The 20,969-nt window shown below is 34.5% G+C and overlaps 1 protein-coding gene across 1 annotated transcript in view; it reads left to right on the forward strand.

The window, feature by feature from the left end:
* Positions 1-611: 611 nt before the first annotated feature.
* The window catches only part of by (focal adhesion protein tensin), a 219,428-nt gene continuing 199,070 nt past the window's right edge, over positions 612-20,969 (forward strand). The window contains exon 1 of the mRNA XM_011503047.1: positions 612-735. Within this exon, the coding sequence (XP_011501349.1) occupies positions 643-735 (93 nt within the window). The 5' untranslated portion in view covers positions 612-642. The remainder of the gene's footprint in view (positions 736-20,969) is intronic.

A 20,969-nucleotide genomic window follows, 5' to 3' on the forward strand; every position in this document is an offset into this window, starting at 1 on the left:
ACGGTCACAATAATAACAATGCCTTGAAAAACGACTGCAAAAAGTAAATTAGTCCACGCACAATCGGGCGATAGATACGTGTATAATAATTACACGATCGAGCGGAGGATTGGCGGGCGATAAGACAACAAGGTATCGAGCGGTAAAGTAATTGCCGAGCAGAGTAAGAAAAGAGAAAAATCGCGTACCTCGGAAATTATGTCGCTGGCCGAAGAAGTGGAGTCGCGGCCCGAGGCGACAACACCACATCCATCGAAGATACAAAGTCAAGGGCAGTGGGCATGAGGAGAAGGAGCTGATATGCCGTAACGTCATGAGGATGGAAAGAGCACTCGCGAGATAATTCAATTAACAGCGTAGCCGCGACACCTTGAACGCCTCCCCTCTCCTCCCCCCAGCCCGAGCCCCGAGAAATAGTTTTGCATTTCCATGGTGTTAAGCATAGAAAATCGCCGACATCCGTATATTCCGTAGATTCGTGCGAGTTGTTTCGCGGGTGTGGTGGAACCGAGTCGTTAAACAGGGAAGCGTCCGATAGATAGATAGATAGAGAGACAGAGAGTGATATATAAATATATATATATATATATATATATATATATATAGAGAGAGAGAGAGAGAGAGAGAGAGAGAGCTCGAAACATGCCGTGGATAAAGTGTTTGGGCGGCGGAGGTGGCAAGACCAGGAGAACCAAACCACTCAGTGTCAGTCAACCGATTCATCTGCTGGTAAAGGTGAGTTAGTCTCGGTTTCTTTCTTATTATCTGGATGACAGGTCCGGCGGCACTGGCGGGAGTTGGTCAGGGAGGGTGAAGCGAGACGAAAATAAGGAAGCAAGTAAAAAAATACGGCCCGATTTATCAGCGTCGGATGCTGAGTCCTGAATTATTATTTCACCTGCCGGCGCGAGGATGCTCGAATTGATGCCCGAATGGATGCTGGTATTTAATGCCGCATCTTTAAAGGCTTCTGGCTGCTTGTTTTGCACGATGACAAGTTCTCGATTACAACTTCCCACGAACGAGATGAGGCTGGCCAAGCTGCTGCACTTGACTTTCGGCATGAACGTTCCTGTCAATCATTGTTTAATGGTCCAAGGGGTGGTCGTTTATCCGCTTGCGACATTAAAAGCGCGCGACGTGATTTAATTCGCGATCAATTCCATGGATTTAATGTATATGTTGCACTGGTTGCGTAATCTTATTTACAATTTATATTCTCTCGATAGTTATAATGAGTAAAGCGTAGAATTAGGTATTGAAATGGGGAAAGGAGAAAATGCTATTTTCTTTGCCATTGAGTCCTCGTTGAGTTTGCGCCGTGCCAGAGACGAGAATTAAGGAGGGCAAGAAGTAGTCCTGATAGCCAATAAATTTTGCCAATAAAATTTTATGGGAAATAGCGATGGTTTTGTTTTGGTACAGGAGAATTCGACCGTCATTACCGAGCAAGTCCTATAGAAACAGATCCTTTGCGTAAGACGTCTTATCAGCTTCGTTATTAATCCAGTGCAAACGAATGGAGTTTCATACTGGCTTAATCCAAAGTAAAGCACATTCCATCGACTAATTTACCAACTCGACGATGTGTTACGTACACGATATATATAATTACTGGCCCAGGCGTTGCTCAGCCAAATATCGTTTTATCGCATCAAGCGTTTTTCTAAGAACGAAAAATAGTATTTTAAGCCAAAGGGTTCACTTTTATTTGTTATCACATATGCGGGCGTCCAGACTTTAATAATAATCAAGCCAGTTAATTTTTATTAGCTTTACGTGATCTTTTGTCGGTTTTATCGGAGTCCCGTTGCCACATGGCGGATGAATTTGTCGACAACCAACCCCATTCTTAACAAGGCGTATATAGGCAAATTATTAATAAATAGGCTCGATTCATTATCTTTAGAAAGAGAGGGGAGGAAGAAAATTTTTGAAATAGCTATTCCTTAGTTAAAATTAAGCGCAAGTGTATGAGATATTCACGAAACAGTGACTTTTATTTCAACGTCCACGGGGCTTTCTCATATGCCTAATAATTTATGACCTTTGCATCCCATAAAATAAATTTTGAAAAATCTTATCCCTTTGAAAGCCGTGCATAAAAAAAATCAAGGTGTTTACTAAGACTATTTTTGTTCATTCATTATTAAATATAGAAAAACACAAATCTTGGGTAAAGTTTCTCGATTATTATAATTTTTTCTCTCTATTATTTCCTTACTCATTCTTTCTTCTCTCCCCCCCCCCCCCCCCCCCCCCCCCCCCCCCCCACCCCCTTCCCACTGCCCGCCCCGGGCCTCGTACGCAAAGTGCATAAATTGTTAAATATTAAATTCCGAGAGTTCATTTGCATATGAAAAACAAATGTTATTGATAATAAAGAATAAGCGACGCCGATATAAAAAATATTCTTACACCACATTTTGTGTACATTACATATCGACATTTCGGTTAAAAATATATTTTCTTTTTAAAGCTATCGTAAACTGCGCTAATCAATGTCAATGTTTTATTCATATATGTCGAAGCGTTGGTTGTATTTGTGTTTTTTTTTTCTTTCTTTTTTTCCTGTTAGAGAATTAGTAATTAATGCTTGTCATAAAATGCCAATTGTTTATAAATTCAGAAAAACAATAACAAAACAACATAAAAAAAATGAAAGAAAAAAGCGAATTCCCGTGACACACTCGAGGTAAAATGAATGCTCTGTGCATATATATATATATATATATATATATATATATATTGTGCTGATGCGAAGTTGCGTAAGAAAAATTTGTGAGCGTTGCATTATGCGATACTTGGTCGATGCTAATTTTCCTTTTTTTTTTCTTCTCTTTTTTCTTTTTTTTTATTAATAAAACCGACCTCTTGTTTCACGAGCAAAGGGAACATCGGCGATTACACATGCCGATGGCTATTTTATATTTTATAGACCTTGGCTTCTTCTGTTTCATCAGTTTATCGATATATTTATATTCGCTAAATCGCAAACAACATTCAGTATTTAGACTTATTTGCATAATTTTATCTTACATAAATAAAAAAAAAATCAATAGAAACAAAAAAAAAACAAAAAACTAAAAATAGCAAATAGTCCGTATGATATTAATTATACAAGTCTTAACAGCGAGTATTCGGCACACTGGCCAACTAATACAATACATTTTTTCCTTTCTTATTGCTAATAACAAAAGACATCAATTTTTTTTTCTTCTTTTTAATTAAATGCACATATAAGGCACGTTCTTATCACTTTGGCGATATTATAGCGTCATTATCTGTTTGTAGAATAAATTTTTAATTATTACTCTTTGTCGAGCCGATTTATATGCCAGCCATTAGTTATTTATGTAATGGTATTTACTGGTGTATGTATCGTAAATACCAATGGGTCGCTCGTAAGTCCTTATAATCAAATTATTTGGCAAGGCGCTTGAATAAAAGTTTTACGATCATAGAAGATTCCTAGAGCACGCCAAGATCGTTGCTTATCGTAAAAGATATTCAGAGACCGTGAATGCGTATGCGCATCGCATTATAAGTGCACTTAATTAAGCAAAAAGAAATAAGCCATGACTAACGAAAGAGATCAGTGGGAGAGAGACGACACCGCAGCCACAGAGGAACGCCGCGCAAGATAAAATAGTGATGTCATCGTGCGACACGAGCAGATGTAGAAAAAGCATTTATTACGGGCTTGGCGGTCCGTTCGCGAGTGTAGAGAGAGAGAGAGAGGGAGAGAGAGAGAGAGAGAGGGGGGGGGAGGGAGAGAGAATGAAGGAAGTCCAAACTTTCCTCGGGGATGCAATAAAAAAGGCCGAAGATAGGGGATCTTGGGACGTTGCCGCCGGTGTGTTTCGTTCGTGTCCTGCGGCCTCATCTCAAATACTCTTTGCGTAAATAGGAGCTCCTCATTTTTCCTGGGGGGCTGATGGTTTATTAATTTAAAAAACTCCCGGCGAATAAATGGCCGTTGCGGTATTGTCTTCGGCATTCGGCCGAGGTCATCGCGCATTTTTAATAGCCAACGTTCGATACGGTTGACTCGCTCCGTTACCTGCATCAACGTGTAAATTAATGTGTACCGGTTGTAAATTTACTCGCTGAGGGTATTTGTTTTCAAGTGTTTACCTTTCTCGATATGCGTTTACGTGCTCAAATTATTGTTGTTGTAATTGAGATTCATTTTTTTTTTTTTTTTTTTTTTTTTTTTTTTTTAAGAAAATTCATCTTTGTAAACATTTTAACGGATAAATCTCGATACATCCCATTACAGACGATTATCTCAATTAGAGATTTTGACAATGTTTGCGTACTCGCTCCAAGCACTTATCTCGGTTATTTCGTAATTTTCAATTTACAATTCTTGAGATTCAAAAATGCTTAGACGTTCTACATTCCGATAAATATTTTGAATAATTTAGAATAATTATAGATAGTATGTTAATAGAACGCGCTGCCAGCAAACGAAATAAAATTAATAGAAACGATCTATTTATGATCTATTAAGAAAGTTACTAATCTAGGATTCAACATACATATGATTTTATTAATTTATGCAGAGCTGAATTTTCAGATAAAGAGTGTATAAGCTATATTCGACGCTCAATTTTTACTTTTAATTATACAGACAGTTGTCATTTTACAAACATAAGGTGAAAATATTTAAGTCGCTTGATAAAACTTTAATCATTCGCATACGTGTAAATAAATTGTATGAGCCGTTGACACATAATCGGGAATATCGTCTAATCTATTTAGAAACAAAAATGCATTTTAAGTGAAAGCGTGATTGATAATGCGGACTTGATGAAAAAATTATTTTGAAAGACATCGCGATAATCTTATTTCTTATGACGATAAAACCGAGTATTTCGTAGTTTTATGGTTTTTATTTTACTCACTGGTTCTTACTAAAATACGCTTTCGAGTTTAATCGTTAATCATTATCTTATGCTTATGCTTATGTAGTCGTGACTTTTTTTATAAACAATCACATGCTCTTTTCAATGTTTTGATTTAATAAGACTTGTTTTTCGTATTTATTGTACCAATCTTTCACAATCTCTCGATGTTTTATAATTATAAATACATATATCTATGTATATTGATCGCAAACTATACATATCGCAGAAATATATATATATATATATATATATATATATATATATAGTTATATATTATTAGATATTGAGTGAAAAGATAAGCTACGAATAAAAATATCGATATAAATCTATACATATCGCAGAATCATCTATTCACACACACACAGACACACACACACACACACAACACACAACACACACAGAGAGAGAGAGAGAGAGAGAGAGAGAGAGAGAGAGAGAGTTTACTCAATTTCTGATGGTTTAATCTTTTATCGCTCGTAACGCTGTCATCGATCGAAACTATCGGCTTCGTTTATTCAAGAAACAGTCATGTAAATACGCGCGTCATAATATAAAATTACAATGTCGGTAAAGGCATAGGCACAAACAAACAAACAACGTTTGAAAGAAGCTAAAGTACATAAATACGGGAAATTGCGCGAAAAGCCAGTGGCGCTTTAGACGATTGGCGATGATTGACGCTAACCATGGCGAAATCCATCGACGAATTGGTCTCGAGTAAGATTAGGAGACCGAGAACGAATTACGCGTTCCGCCTACCCACGACGTTAGCACGCTCGTCCTTGTTCTATTTAAGCAATGCGTAACATATTCCGTTACGCGGCTAACATCATCTAGCAATTTATAAAAGCTCTCCATCGAGGAAGTACAATATAGAGCATATTCTTGGTATTTTGACTTGGAAGATATAGCCGCCAATATGTTATTGCTGCTAGTATCGATTGTTCGATAGGTAAAGTTTGTCCATTTGAAATAGCTTCATTATGCGTGGATGTTTTTCAAATTTTTGTTTTAAAAGTCAATGTCAGCAATGATAAAAGTAGGTTGAAATTTTCTGCGATACTTCGTATAGAAAATGTTTCAAGATTAAAAAATGTACGCTCGTTATAATTAAACGCTTCGCTCAATTATTTTTCGACTTATATCAAAGCTATTCCTTACTAAAATAATTCGTCGACTGCATAAATTTCATTAAGACGAGGTAATGTAATTAATTAACGTATTTAAACAACCATTCAAATTAATTAAGCCAAATCTTTAAATATATCTTCAAGAGCTTTCATCAATTAGTTTGGCGCAGACTACTTTTTAAGTCAGAGGTTATTTTAATCAATGAAACACGATGAAATCATTCTTTAAAGGACTGTATTAGCGTGTCTAGTGCATACAACATTTCTTATCACACTACCAATCAGAGCATATGAAAGTTAATTCGAGTATTTTATAAATAATCGAGGGTAAAAATTCTAAGGTTAACGAAGCGTAACAGTACATTTGATTCGACAAAAATGTTACCTACGAATACATAAAAATAGACTTTCCAGTCGAATAAATTCCATTAATTACTAATTGAGATGTATCGGGATGTAGGCTCCCAAAAAATCTCGAAATTTCATAATTCGTTCGTTGCGAAGCGTAAATTATTATTATTATTATTATTATTATTATTATTATTTTTTTTTTTTTTTAATCTTTCCCCAATGATATCCAAATATGTATCGTTTAATAAATCTAGACGCAACGCAGTATGTCGGCACACAAGAAAACTTACGTAAACTTATTTGAGAAAATTACTGTCGCACTTGCGCTCAAAGTCTTATCAATTTTTAATTCAAATTTGCATTTAAAATTAAATCAAGATAGCCGTTTTTCGTGATATGCGTTTTTCCCATTTTAATTTCGTATACATGTTTATTAGCTTTGGCACTCGACATTATACTTATATTTTTACGGCACCACACGTGTACGCATAAACGGGCGAAGAGGAGTTTTCTTATCGGTGTAATGACTGCTTCGTTCGCATAAGCTTGTAAAATAATGTAGCCGCATGTGCGCTAAACTCACGGATACTTGATATTACGTAAAAGTCTCTGTATTCCGTTATCATTTCGTATTATCTACAATGTCGTGCCATATTTTCGATGGAACAGCTCTATTATGAGAAAATCATGATAAAATGTATTACATTATTGGCGATAAAGAGCGAAATGTTAATGTTCTTATTTAATTGTGAACTGTAGGAGTGAGAAGAAGATATTAATAACTTTGAGAAAACGTGGTCTTTGTAGGTACACGAATTATAACTCTACCAATGCGCTACCGCTTACTTAATACACAGATAAGATTAGAAAAAAAATGTTTACTTTTATTTACTTGTTAAAAATAGAAGCGCCATTGCGATGATAGAATATGAAAAGCAAAAAATAATAATAATAATAAAGCAAAAAAAAGAAAAACAAAAAAAAAAATCTTTAATGACCTAATTGCAATAGATAATAAAGACATACTGGGGACTGCTTTGGTTACTATCGATGTGGAAAATCGATTCCCGGAATTGTCACAGAATCTATACACTTATTTTCTCCATTATGCACGGTTCCTATAATGCCAACGCCGAATACGTCTATCTTCACTTTAAATTGCTCGAACGTACGCTGCTCGGGTTTATCAAAAGTTTATCGTGAGCTAAATAATTAATGCCCAAACCGAGAGATCGAGCCATTCATCGCGATGCACTTCTTCTCCCGAATTGCCAATGGATGTAGGCGCGCATACATTTCTGGCTTGGTATACGTTTGCCGCTGTAGTAAGGCTTTTTCTTCCCATCCATGGGATAGACGTAGTAAAACGAATAAATTGGGATGTAAATCATTCAAGAATATGCGAGAATTGGACGACGACAACGAGGACGGTGCCGATGGTTCGTCTTCCCTTGCTGCTGCCGCCAGCAGTTACTTCTCATGGCATTTCAGTAACGATAAATACGCATTCTTACGCATTCTTACGCATTCTTTGCGTGCGCGTAGAGAGATGAGAGACTATATATGTATACATGTATGGTATCGCGATAGATTTTGCATAGATTGTCGCAAAACCTTACTATTTCCACGATCGCGTATACTTTTCCACGATCTAATTGTGCTATTTTAAAAAAGTTTATAAATTTATTAATAATAATATTATTTAATACTATTGGTGTTGGTAAATTACGAATTCTTACAAAAAATTTAATTTGATAGTATGAATATACGAGATAATACGAACAAGTTTATATTATCTAAAAATATTTTTTCTTTAACTAATCGTACAGAGTAAGTGGCGTAGTTAGTTAGCACTGCCCACTTGTTCCTGGTATTTCAACTATTTTTATCGATATTGTTAAGTAATGGCTATCCACTTGCCAGACAATATTTAATATGTACTATAATATTTCTATTGTACTATTATAATAGAAAATGCTAACATCTTACGTTATTCTTATGGCATAAATCGTATTCTCGCATTTTACATATTAGATAAATAAATGCAGTTGTTGTTTCTTAGGAAAAAATAAATTAATGACGGGTGGCGGGAGCAATGGATCCATCGATATAAAACCAATATAATAGTAAAATATTGAAATATAATAGAGGAGTGTCGATTTTTGTGATACAATGAGGTGCGGCGTCGATTGGGTAGCAAAAAATTGTGAATCAACATCCTTTATTTAAGCCTTCTGGCAATAAAAATTGTCACGGAAATTCGTTGCCTTTTTAATTATCTGCGCATTGTCGAACCCGTAAAGGGATATTTTCGGATATGAATTTTTAATTTATCTGCTATAGAATATCCGATGTATGTAGAATTTCGAAATAATAAAACGGATCTGTTTAGAGTACTATAATCTGACATTTGTATGATTTTAATAAATTATTTTCATATTGATATATATGTACGTATTATCTTTTCTATTAAAGATAATAATTATTATACAAAGGTAAATAATTTTTTTTTTTTTTTTTTTTTTTTTTTTTTTTTTTTTTTTTTTTTAATAATATAAGTAAGTGACCTACTGACTTATTATTTAAAGAGTCGTAATACATATTAGTAATCTCTTGTTTGAGTGTTACAGTGGGCGACGACAATTATTATCAAATCATGATGTCATACCTTTATGGTCACGTGTATTCATTCAGGCACTACATGATCAAGCACAATTTTAATTTATTGTTGTAATTATAATATTTGTTATCGTGGAATTTCAATAAAAATTTCAATTCATTGGTAATTTTAAGTGAGGATGTTTGATCCTGCATGTTTCACAACTTTAGAATAAAATTTTTATATTATCGTTCCAATGAAAAAGTATTAATGTGAACGATGGCTATGATCGAAGAAAAGCGATAAGAACAATTATTGGAAGATTAATGAAAACTCGAGGAATATTTTATCTAAATGTGTAAAAAAATTAAAACGTTAAATAATGGCCATAAAATTATAAGTGTTAATAAAAGTAAATACGAATTTTTTATCATTAATCAAGCGTAGTTTAATAATATTTCCGATCCTAAATGGAGACTAGAATATTTCTATTGCAAGGTTCGTAAACTGATATTATACTGATTAAAATTAAAAAAGGAAAAAACCTTGTGGCTTTTGTTTGAAAATAAATAATTAAATTTTATCCATTTTTAATATAAAAATAAAGCATAACAATGTAGCGTTTAATTTAATTAAAAATATCTTTCATTTCGAGTGAATGTAACATAAGCGAAGCAGCTCGATTTCTAAGTAACAAAACAACGGATTAAAACTCTGCAAAGGTAATCTTTATGATCCTAATGTAGCGATAATTCCATTTTAAGCTTTTCAAAACAAAAATAAATTGCCTTACCGACTTTTGTTTTACACGAATTTTTACGCAACTACATTAACTATATATCGAATGTTGTTTTTTAATTCTTGCAATATGAGCTTAAGAAAGCATTCCATATAAAAATAATTCAAAGTATACTATCAACATGACAAATAAGACAGCTTCATTTAACCATTCGCAATGTCTTTATCAATTCCAAGTTCCATGGAAATTACTTTTTTACACATATTTGTAAAAATTTGTCAGAGCACTCATATGAATAGGAGCTTTATGCGCATATTTTTATTAAATTAATTATATCTATTTTTGCGCACATAATAATTAGGTTATTATAAAATCAATAAAAACACAGACACACACGCGCGCGCGCGCACACACACACACACACACACACACACCAAATTATTAAACATATCCCACGATATCTCGAATTTCAAAATTAATTTATCCTCCATACGTATTAAATTAATACTGTAATATATCAAATATTTCGCCTGGCACCTTCAAGAACTATTTTTATTACTCCAATCAGGGTCAATTCTCTCTCCAAACTAGACTGATTACGACCCGAGATGACATTTGATTTTTATCCATTTTTCCCTCATTGGCTTAATTAATAATGGCAGGGCAAATTTTTTTGTTGAAATTTTAAAATCCTTATATACTCATACGTATATACAGACACTGTATAGGCAAACGCACATAAAGCACGCACACGGTCGATCATCTTATAAATCCTTAAATAAATATGAGAATATTCAATTTGCCACTTTCGAGTTGTCATTGGGATTTCCTAATCCCCTAATTTATAATTAGAAGTCTCGGCTTAATAATACGACACGTCAGTCCAATTAATTCCCTTCTAATGGAAAACTCGAGAATCTTACTTGCTGTTATTCCGAAGGCTAATAAAATTTTAAAAGCTAAAAGGAGAAGCGCGTTATGACTTGGAAGGACAAAGTAAAAATGTTTTGTTGCCATCCAGTAGGACAAATGCGTTTCCACAACTCATGCAACAACCATAAAAAGTCCAACAGCTCGCAAGATCGGTTCGCCTCGTACGTGGAACAAGCTCGCACTTGCGAATCGCTCGTCTCCTTTCCCGCAGCCGCCTCCTCCCCGAGGAAATGTTCGCGAGGAGGCGTGTGGTTCCACATCCGGGGGCGGCACCGGCTTACGAGCCTTTGTGTAAAAGAGCACAAGGCCTGGAGATGGAGATGAGTTAAGGGTGACACAGCACGAAGCCACCGGCTAATCCGATGAGATCGAGGCCGGCAAAGTTCGCAGCTGAGTCGCACTGTCTCGAACATTCGAACCGACAGCATCAACTTTCTTTCCTCACACCCGCGAACACTCGCGTCTACCTCCTGTCGATTCAATGCCTATCGCCTTCCTTTTCATTGCTGTCAATTGCTCCAGATCTTTTTAGCTCGGGCATTAATCATTCGAAACCGAGGCTGTGCATAGCGATGGTTGGAAATATTTATTTACTTTATGGGTATACCCCCCTCGCCCTCCCCGCCTCTCTCCTAACACTCTCATTTTTGTACGTACGGGCGTGATGGCGGGTATCTGTATGAAAGCAGAAACTGAAAGTCAAGGTAACGTAATTCGCCAGGAGAAATATCGTATGGTTATTAGCGAATTACATTAAACACTATTTTGGCATAACTGCAGGACGTAATTACGATAAGATTTTGCTAGTCCTATTTGCGTTTTTCAAAAAATGAATGATTGATACAATTTATGATGTTATCATCGTTATAATGATAGAATAATAGCAAACCTTTTTGTTCGATAATCTTTTATTTAATTGAGTGAATGTTTAACGACACGAAATGCTTCTTACACGATATCACTTGCAAACATTTGTTCATTCGGGAAATATCCTTCGCCTTGGAAAAATCTTCTATCTTACATTTTGATCCTAACCCTCTAATTCTGACTTATTTACTCTTCCTTAGGTTTTTTATGGCTTTAAATTACATGGGAATAGCCATAGGACTAGAATCTTAGTCGGCTTCGTAATCTTACCTGCCTCCCTTTTTCTTGCCGATATATACGCATACACATACACACAGAATAAATTTACACTTGGTTTCGATAGTCAGCTTTTTCATATATCATTACAAAATGTACTTCTGTTGCACTTAACGGATATCCGATATGCATATACCATAGTGATTTATAATAGAGAATGTCTAATATCCACTAAGGTACTTGGCCATATTGCTGGGCTTTGTAATCAAATTATCTGTAAATAAACCAGCTTGAGTGATGCTAGTTTTTGCAATTAAGATAAGTCGTTAAGATAAGAGATGCAAAGGAAAATATTATGTTATTCATCGAATGTCGAATATTATAATAGCAAAAATTTCATAATGGATACTTATTACATGCGCAATTATTTATACGGAGCTTCTTATTAAATAGGTTGAGAAATATTTTCATTCCAAAAGAATATTATGTTATTATCAAATATACAATATACCCTGTACAAATTGTTTATTTTTCTTGTAAAATATTTAAATTATATAAATATATATATATATATATATATTTAGAATGATTGTATCTTTACAAACTCTATACAATTTCGTGCTATCTGAATTTGCGTAAAAACCTAATATATTTTGATTATGGCTATATTTTGGATGAAAGTTATTTCGAAAGATTAAAACGTTAAAATAAAAGCAACAGTATTTTGCATCAGAGGGACACAAAGCTTATTACCGTTAGTTGACATACAATTTTACGTTAATTTGTTAAATTTTCTGTAGCTTTTATTTCTCAACTAAACTGTTTTTCATTATTTAAATTCGATATTCAATTAAATATTTTTGTATATATTTTTTGAAGTATTATGCATTATCTATTAAGAATGTCTACTGATGATAGAATTATACACTAGTGAATATCTGAATAATAACTGTTCTAAACTAATTATTATTATTATTATCGCCTAATTAAGCTTCTATTAAGCTTCAAAAAAAAAAAAAAAAAAAAAACTTCATTTTAAATGAATTTCTTTTTATTTTGAATTCGTATTCTCTTATAACACGTAAATTGAATGTTTAATTTATATTTGCTATATCAAATGCCAATAAAGTGAAATTATTCGGATAAGTCGAATCATGTTAACAAATACTCATGCAACCTCCATGTTCTATATGAATTTCGACAGATTTATCTACATTTATTAATGACAGCTGACAATAATTTCTTCGGACAGTAATTTTAAAGAGATCCGTCTTTGGGAAGTGAAGCAGTTAAGAAATTACATCGCTCTCAAGATTTCTGGCTTGGATACTTAGAAGAGATGGACCCGATTTTAAGTGGACACGGCGGATAATGTTGCAGGAACGTATAAGTTACTTCTAATCGTCATTTTTAAAATGGCAATGTCTGCGAACACGAAGTCTAATTTAGCGATTTGATAAAACCGTTTGGAATTTGCCATAGACGCTCGAAAAATATAGTATCTCATGATCAATTTATAGACTAACCAACATTATGAAATTTTACCTTATCTATTTGATTATTGATACAGCAATTCTCGAGTGATATAAAAACGTATTTGCGATGCTCAGACGAGATGAAAGGGTCCACATTATAACTTGACGATACTATATTGTGAATACACACACTCGCGCGCACGCACACACACACACACACACACACCCATATATATATATATATATATATATACATTTTATGTTATATTATTATTTATTTACTAATAAATGGTACGTACAAAATTATAAAGTATCCATAATACAATAAATAACATTGAAATATCGTTATTGTTAAAACACTTTTATAAAATAACGGAATATTATTTAACGGAAAGTTGGCGAAAGTTCTTTGATGTGATAGAAATATTTATTTTTAGACTAAAGATTTGACAGCTCTAGAAACTCTTTTCTGATTTTTTTTTAAATATCATACGAATAGTTTAATATTTTTAGCTTGGTATACGTTATTCATCATCATAAAGAGTAACCGATACAGATAAATTAGGAGATAAATTTATTAAAATTGTAAAAATCATTTCGCATGGTACATTGTGCGAAACGCTAAGGATGAAGGGCTGGAGCAATTAAAAATTACGAATGGTTACGAAAAAGTCAAACACATGACGGAGAATGTTTTTCTCGCATTTTTTTTTCATCTTTTCTCACGATTGCGTACTCGACTCTCTGATTGAATTAAGACCTAAAAATCGTTCGTCATTATCGCAAAAGCGATTATTACAATTAGGATCTATCGCCTTTGAAATTCCCAGGCGATGCGCAGTTGGAGACGAATATAATCCACTTCGTTCGCGTAGTCGCTGCTAATAACGAACTATTATTCACTTAAACTTCAGTCGGCCACGGCACGCGCGCACCAACACATGGACGCTTTATGTCAACGTGTGCGACATGTGTCTGTTGGCCCACATCCCGATTACCGTACATGCGACAGAGCGAACATCGTTTTTGATTTTAGAGAGAAACTGAAGAGAAAAAAAATGAAAGTAAAAGGGAAAATAAGAAGCGAGCACAAACATTTCTCCTATCTCCTTCTCTTTCGAATTTCTCGTGCTAGAGTTAATTAAAAACGTCCTTGAATTTTTCTACAGAATGAAAGAGATTGGACGAGATGAGCAAAGAGAGAGAGAGAGAGAGAGGGGTAGAAAGAAAAAGATTGCGTGTGGGAGCATAGTAGATAGACAGTCCAACGGGTATACGGAGAGAGAGAGAGAGAGAGAGAGAGAGAGAGAGAGAGAGAGAGACAGACAGACAGACAGACAGACAGACAGACAGACTGAGAGAGGGAGAAACTGGAGAGAGAATAAACTTTTCTTGTTGAACTTTGTGCTTGTCGATATTCTATATTCATGTTCTCAGAAACGGGTGATATTTTTTTTAAAATATATAAAATACAACATTTTTACTTTAAACTCAATCTTAATAAACAAACTAAAATTTACGATATGCATGCATATATTTTGAAACATAGAGCTAGAGGATTACTAGAGTCATACTTGTTATATGTTTTAGTAACGACAACAACAAAGTTTTATTTTCTTATATAAAGTAGAAGAAAGTATATATATAGAAAGACGAGGCTCGGTATGTATGGGAACAGCAGAGAGGAAGACAAAGAAGAGAAGAATAAGAGGGAAACGAACACGGAGCTTTTCTAGTTAAACTTCATGCTTGAGTACTTTACATGTGCTCACAACAAAAACTACAGAACAAAGACTAAATGAAGAAAATGAAAAAATTAAAACAGTAATAGTAAAAAATATGAAAATTTTTATGTAATTTAAAATACTCTCCCTCTATACTTATGTCTATTAATTAACCATAAATAAATTCGATAACAAATTATTATATATATATATATATATATATATATATATATATATATACACGATTAAGAAATTGTCCAATATAATATAATTATCTCATTAAATATGAACTTTGTTTAATTAATATAAAACTAGTTTAACAGTTATTTTCTATTATTTGAATTTTTATTTATTTAAACGGTAAAATGAAAGGATCTTAAGTAATATAACATTTTACAACAGCTATTGTCTAGATTTATCCGAATACCTTCGTTTCTTTAATAGTTGGTACGTGTGTGTTACTTTCACTTTGCAACTTAATCTCACCTCATTTACTACACCAATGTTCCTAATTTATTATATTTAAAGAAGCTTTTACAAGATTAAGATTCCAATGAAATCTGCCTGAAGATTCATTATTCGCTTTAGTCGTATATACAACGATTTTTATTATGAGACTAATGAAATTTGTTTGCGTGAATAATTGAAAATCTCAAGATTTTCAATTTTCATACGAACCACTAAATCAATTTATGCTAGTAAATACTTTCAAAAATTGTATCTCAATATTTTATTTTACCATAATCATGTATTACTTAGGAGAGAAAAAGAGTAGAAACTTTTAGTTGTTGCTTCTGCTATTTCATTCGCACACAAATTATATAGCGTGCATTGATGCAATTTCGCATTAGTGACGCGAATGAAGTTCATGAATTTGCGTTAATAAAGCTACTTGTAGTCAATGGCAATAGATGTCGTGCCGTCCTAATAGAACTCATTGAGCTTGTAGACTTTTTTTCCTTCTCTCATTACATTACAATGATTATATGTTAATTGTCAAAGTGTTTCAAATGATTATCTATTTGACATTCGATAATTTGTCAGCTCCATAAATTTATATCGCTTTGCTCTTTTAATTGATGGCCCCCTACCATTAGCCATGTAGCCAAAGTCAATGTTATGGAGTTATGCAATGCTCCATCGGAGAAAATGCATTATGGAATTTAGGTATTTAAAAAATTTCTGTCTGCAAGTTTTTTCTTATAATACCTGTTTATTTTTACTTAAACATAGTCGTAGTTCGGTAGCTCAAGTTAAGTATATCATTTACGTATTTGACGTATATTAATGTGTTTATTATTACGAAATATATCTTCATCGTTAAGCCCATTATTTTGCTTTCGATAAATTAAAAGGACTGGAATATCTTGTTTCTCATTCCAAGAATTATATACAGAACGAGAGAAACATTCTTTGTTCAGGATTAATGAGATGCGTCTATTTGGCTAATGTCGAACGTACTTGTTTATAAACACATTTGAAATGAATGGGTCATTGAATTAAGTTTCGTTTGGTTATTCATATATTTCTTAGACAACCAATGCGTTAATATTTCAGACCATTTGTAAAAATCAGTATCGTTAAAAGAGTACAAGAGAAATAATTTCAAAGAGCTTGGGTATAATTTTTTAAACTTTTAATACAATCGTATGATTATTTTCTCGTCTAATAGTTACGAACTCTTAGAATTCCTTAAGCAACCATATTATAAAAATATTGAACGTACTTAAACAAACATTTGTACGGAAGAAAATTGGAATACTGTTATATTTAATGAATCTTTCGATTGTTCTCACTCTCTCTCTCTCTCTCTCTCTCTCTCTCTCTCTCTTCCTCTTCCTCTTTCTTTTTCGCGTACACACATGCACGCATAGGCAGACAGAGAGAGAGAGAGAGAGAGAGAGAGAGAGAGAGAGAGAGTTGGTCCCGTCAAAATGGTCAAGAAAGCAAGCAAAGTCTTCTTGCATCGCATCGCATGATTTCCCACACTGAGTGGAAATTCTTCTTCCCTGCCAAGCTCGGGAATTAGTCGAAAGTGAAGCGAAGCTCGTAATATGCCTACGGTTTCTTGTCTACTTTGCTTAACGTATTTTCGTCTGGGCACAACCCCGTCGAGTCATGCACGAGAGGAAAAGAATTTGCGGGGAGCAATTTACTTTTTACGCGACAAATTCGACGCTTTAGATTATTGTATTTTGACAAAGAATGAAATTTTGTAATTCAAAGTTGATGCTTTGTTATTTTTAAAAAGGGATTTTTAAATCTATTTTAAGGAGAGTTTTTCTACGTTTTTATACGTAAATTAGGGAATGCTTTCAAGCTTTAAATTACACTTATTTTCGATGTTCGTGCGAATTGTGGGAAGTATCGATCACAAGAATATAATTTTTTTATTTATAATACTATTTTGTTATTTTAGGATAATTTGAAACTGAGAATAGCTTAACAATTGTAAAGTCAACGAGAATTTACGAGTATTTTATTGCTCTGTTTGTTATCAATGTTGTAAAGGCGATGAAGTCCCTTGAAGGGTTGGGTCACTAGTTACTTTTTATTTAGGTTTCTCGTAAATATTTTCAACGCAAACATAAAGGATATTTTTGTCAAAACTATGCAACAACAAAGTTTCGAATATTCTTTTATGAGAAAGTTTTTGAATTGTCATCGACCATAGAGAGAAAACTTTTTTTCCCTTGCCTTAATCAATAAAGTTTCTTTTGCATAATTACATGTGTATTATATTATTCTTTACGATCTAGTAGTCAAGCATGTTATTTGACTGAAAAAAAAAAAAAAAAAAAAAAAAAAAAAAAAAAAAAATGAAAGTTTTAATTTAAAATTATCCTCTTTTGCTATGGAATTCATATTTACAAATCTATTTTTATAATATTATTCTCGTGGATAATAATATTCCTCGAGATAAGAAATTCTTGGCACGATTAAAATAGTAAGCTTACGTTAGTAATCCTCTATGTACATCGGCTGGAGTAAAAGCTCGTATTTTTAAAATGGCGGGGCACGCAAAGAAAAACCATAATGAACAAAAAGTTCCTTTAGACGAAAATAACTGCCTCGCTTTACGAAAAGAAGCTCGGACAGAAAGGGCGGGAGGAGGGAGAATGAAAAAGTAGGAGGCGAATCGGTGAGACGATTCATATTCGCGCTCTGCTAGCTCTGGGCGCAATATTATCATTATGACGCGTCAACCCCCCCCCCCTCCACCACCCAATCCGAATATGGTAGCTGTACGGATATTAGAATAACATCAGCGTACTGTTCTACTGCAACGACATGCAGTGTCTCGTGAATACAATAATGTTTAAACGTCGACTGTCTTTTTCTTTCCTATTGTGTTGCGCCGGCATCCGGTTCTTCCCAAACTTCACTTCATGTGCCAAATCAAAACATCGTTAGACCGATATTGGCTTTCGTTTGCAAGTTTTTTTTTTTTTTTTTTTTTTTTTTTTTGGGGGGGGGGGGTTTTTTTTTTTTTTTTTTTTTTTTTTTGGAAGTGGAAGGTTCTTCTTTGTATACAGACGATGAAAAGTGCACAATGAGCACAATACGACTTACGGCTTTCACGTACACCTGGATTTTCAGGCAGCAGCTCTTTCAAGTTATCCGAGATTTATTTAAGTTTATACGGAAGGAAATAGCATCATTATAAGTGTAAGAAGCGGACAGATTTATGACGTTACGTAATAAAGCCATCTAAATTTAGCATCGATGATCGACGTCGTTGAAATATTAGCGAATAAAGGAAGTTCTATTAGCGTCACGATTGCTTCTTGTAAAAGCACTTTAACGACGCTTGTTTATCCGAGAATCAATATTATGCTAATTTGGGCATTCGTAGGTTCACGAGCGCGTGAAACATGCGTGTAAAAGTCGCGATATTTTTGAATCGTTTGGCCATTTCGTCCGTAGGCCTCGCGTGCCCGTAAATTTTCTTCGTAAAACGTTGGGCAATAGGCCCTCGGCCAATTAAAACTTTCCACCTTACAAAGGCCCCCGCGCGCTCGTAGTAGAAAGTGTAAACAAAAATACACCATTCGTCGAAGCCCCAAAGGTCTATTACATTTGAAAATAGATGGCGCAATGAGTAAATTTAGATCCGCGAAAGTGCTCCTCGACCCTATAAAATTCCCGGTCGTTGTTCGCGAGGAAATTCGCAAGAAAATTCAGGGAGGCGGTCGGTGCGGCCCCGACCGTCGTTAAAAAATTATCACAGATAGCGAATTCAGATTTTTGCAGCCGAGTGACACTAGTACGTCGGTGCACTCGGTAAGATTAGTCAACAATTTTATACAGCGTGTTTTTTACTACCACATGCGTATTGTTCCTACGAGGGCGAAGCTTGTAGAAGTGTTGATTAGGCTGAGGAGTAATTGTTGTTTATGCGGGACATCATATAGTTAATCAGATTGATAAATCCGACGAGTAAGGGATATCAATTTAATATACAGACACATGCTGCACGTAAATGATTATTTATCATTATTATTATTATTATTATTATTATTATTATTATTATCTACTATTTATGATTATTATTATTCACAATTTATTATTATTATTTATCATTATTATCATTATTATCATTATTATTATTGTTACTATTACCATTGTCAACTAAAAATGGAATTAAGATTTTAGATTTTTGCGTAATTTTTTCACTCTCTTAGTGTTAATGTCGTACTTGCAGGTTCTTAATTTAAGCTTAATGTAATGATGGGCTGGTCGGGTAGTGCAGCAACGTAAGGAGTTCAAAAATACCGGGGCTTATAGGTACAATAATTTTAGAAAAACCGACTATTCGAAAATATGAAATTTCGAAACTCGCAGTTCGGAAATCGGATAGTAAGTTGCCACACGTGTTCCCCATGTGAAACTTATGGCTTATGGCTCTTTATGACAGTTATTTGGCCTCGTAAAGTTGTTTCGGCAAATCACTGATAATAAAAGACCTTGGAAATACGGAATACATAATATAACGAGGAATTCCAAAATATTTACAATATTTGTCGACCGAACTGCGCTTGCTTCAAAAATATCTCGGTAATACTTCCATCTTATGCACCATAAAATGGTCGAGCGATATTACATACTTTGATCATTACGTTCAATAATAGTTACAAGAAAGGCAGTACAAACGTATTTAATAAATTAAGCTAACAGACGTCTTATGCGTTTAACGGCCAACGAATTTCACAGAGAATTAAAAATTCAATAATACAGACAAGTTGAAAGTGAATAATAATTGTACAATTTAACTCGTTACTCCTAACTTACTTCACAAAGATAACTAACTACCCATCAACGATACAAAGAAATTACAAACGTACGATTAATATTAAAATTTCATTTCATCCATCTGAACGTCCAAACGGCTTCAATCGCGATTTAAACGATCGCGGTGAGTTTTATAAAATGTCAAATAGACTGGCAGTCAGGTTAAGGGCCGTCAAGCGCCATCGGAGGTGCACTGCCCGGCAAATAGCAAAAGTGAAGATGAAAAGCAGGAGGGGCGAGGCTGGGGCGACGTGGACGAGAGCTTCGATTGCTAAAATCGCGTAGGAATCGTGAGCAATCAAAGGTCGGGGGCTCCTCTTTCAGCGGCGCCTGTCCTTCGCTGCTGCATGCGTACTTTATGAGCATCGCAAAGTGATTTACAGCCGATTCCGATCGTAAATTGCGGACGCACCCTGTCGATGTCCCGCGTCTTTGCCCTCTCCGCTCTCTCTCTCTCTCTCTCTCTCTCTCACTCTCTCTCTCTCTCTCTCTCACACACAGAGAGAAAGATATATATATATATATATATATATATATATAGAGAGAGAGAGAGAGAGAGAGACAGACACTCCCCCTCTCTCGTGGTGAAAGGGCCCAGACGTTAAATACCGTCTCCGCGCTGTGAGCGGTGCAATTGTCCAGACGAATATAATGCAGCGACAGCGCACTACTGGCTCGCCTATCTCTTTCCTCCTCGCTCCTCTTACCGTCCCCCCTCCCACTCTCAACC

Source organism: Ceratosolen solmsi, unplaced genomic scaffold (assembly GCF_000503995.2).
Source record: "Ceratosolen solmsi marchali unplaced genomic scaffold, CerSol_1.0 scaffold10, whole genome shotgun sequence".
NCBI lineage: Eukaryota > Metazoa > Arthropoda > Insecta > Hymenoptera > Agaonidae > Ceratosolen > Ceratosolen solmsi.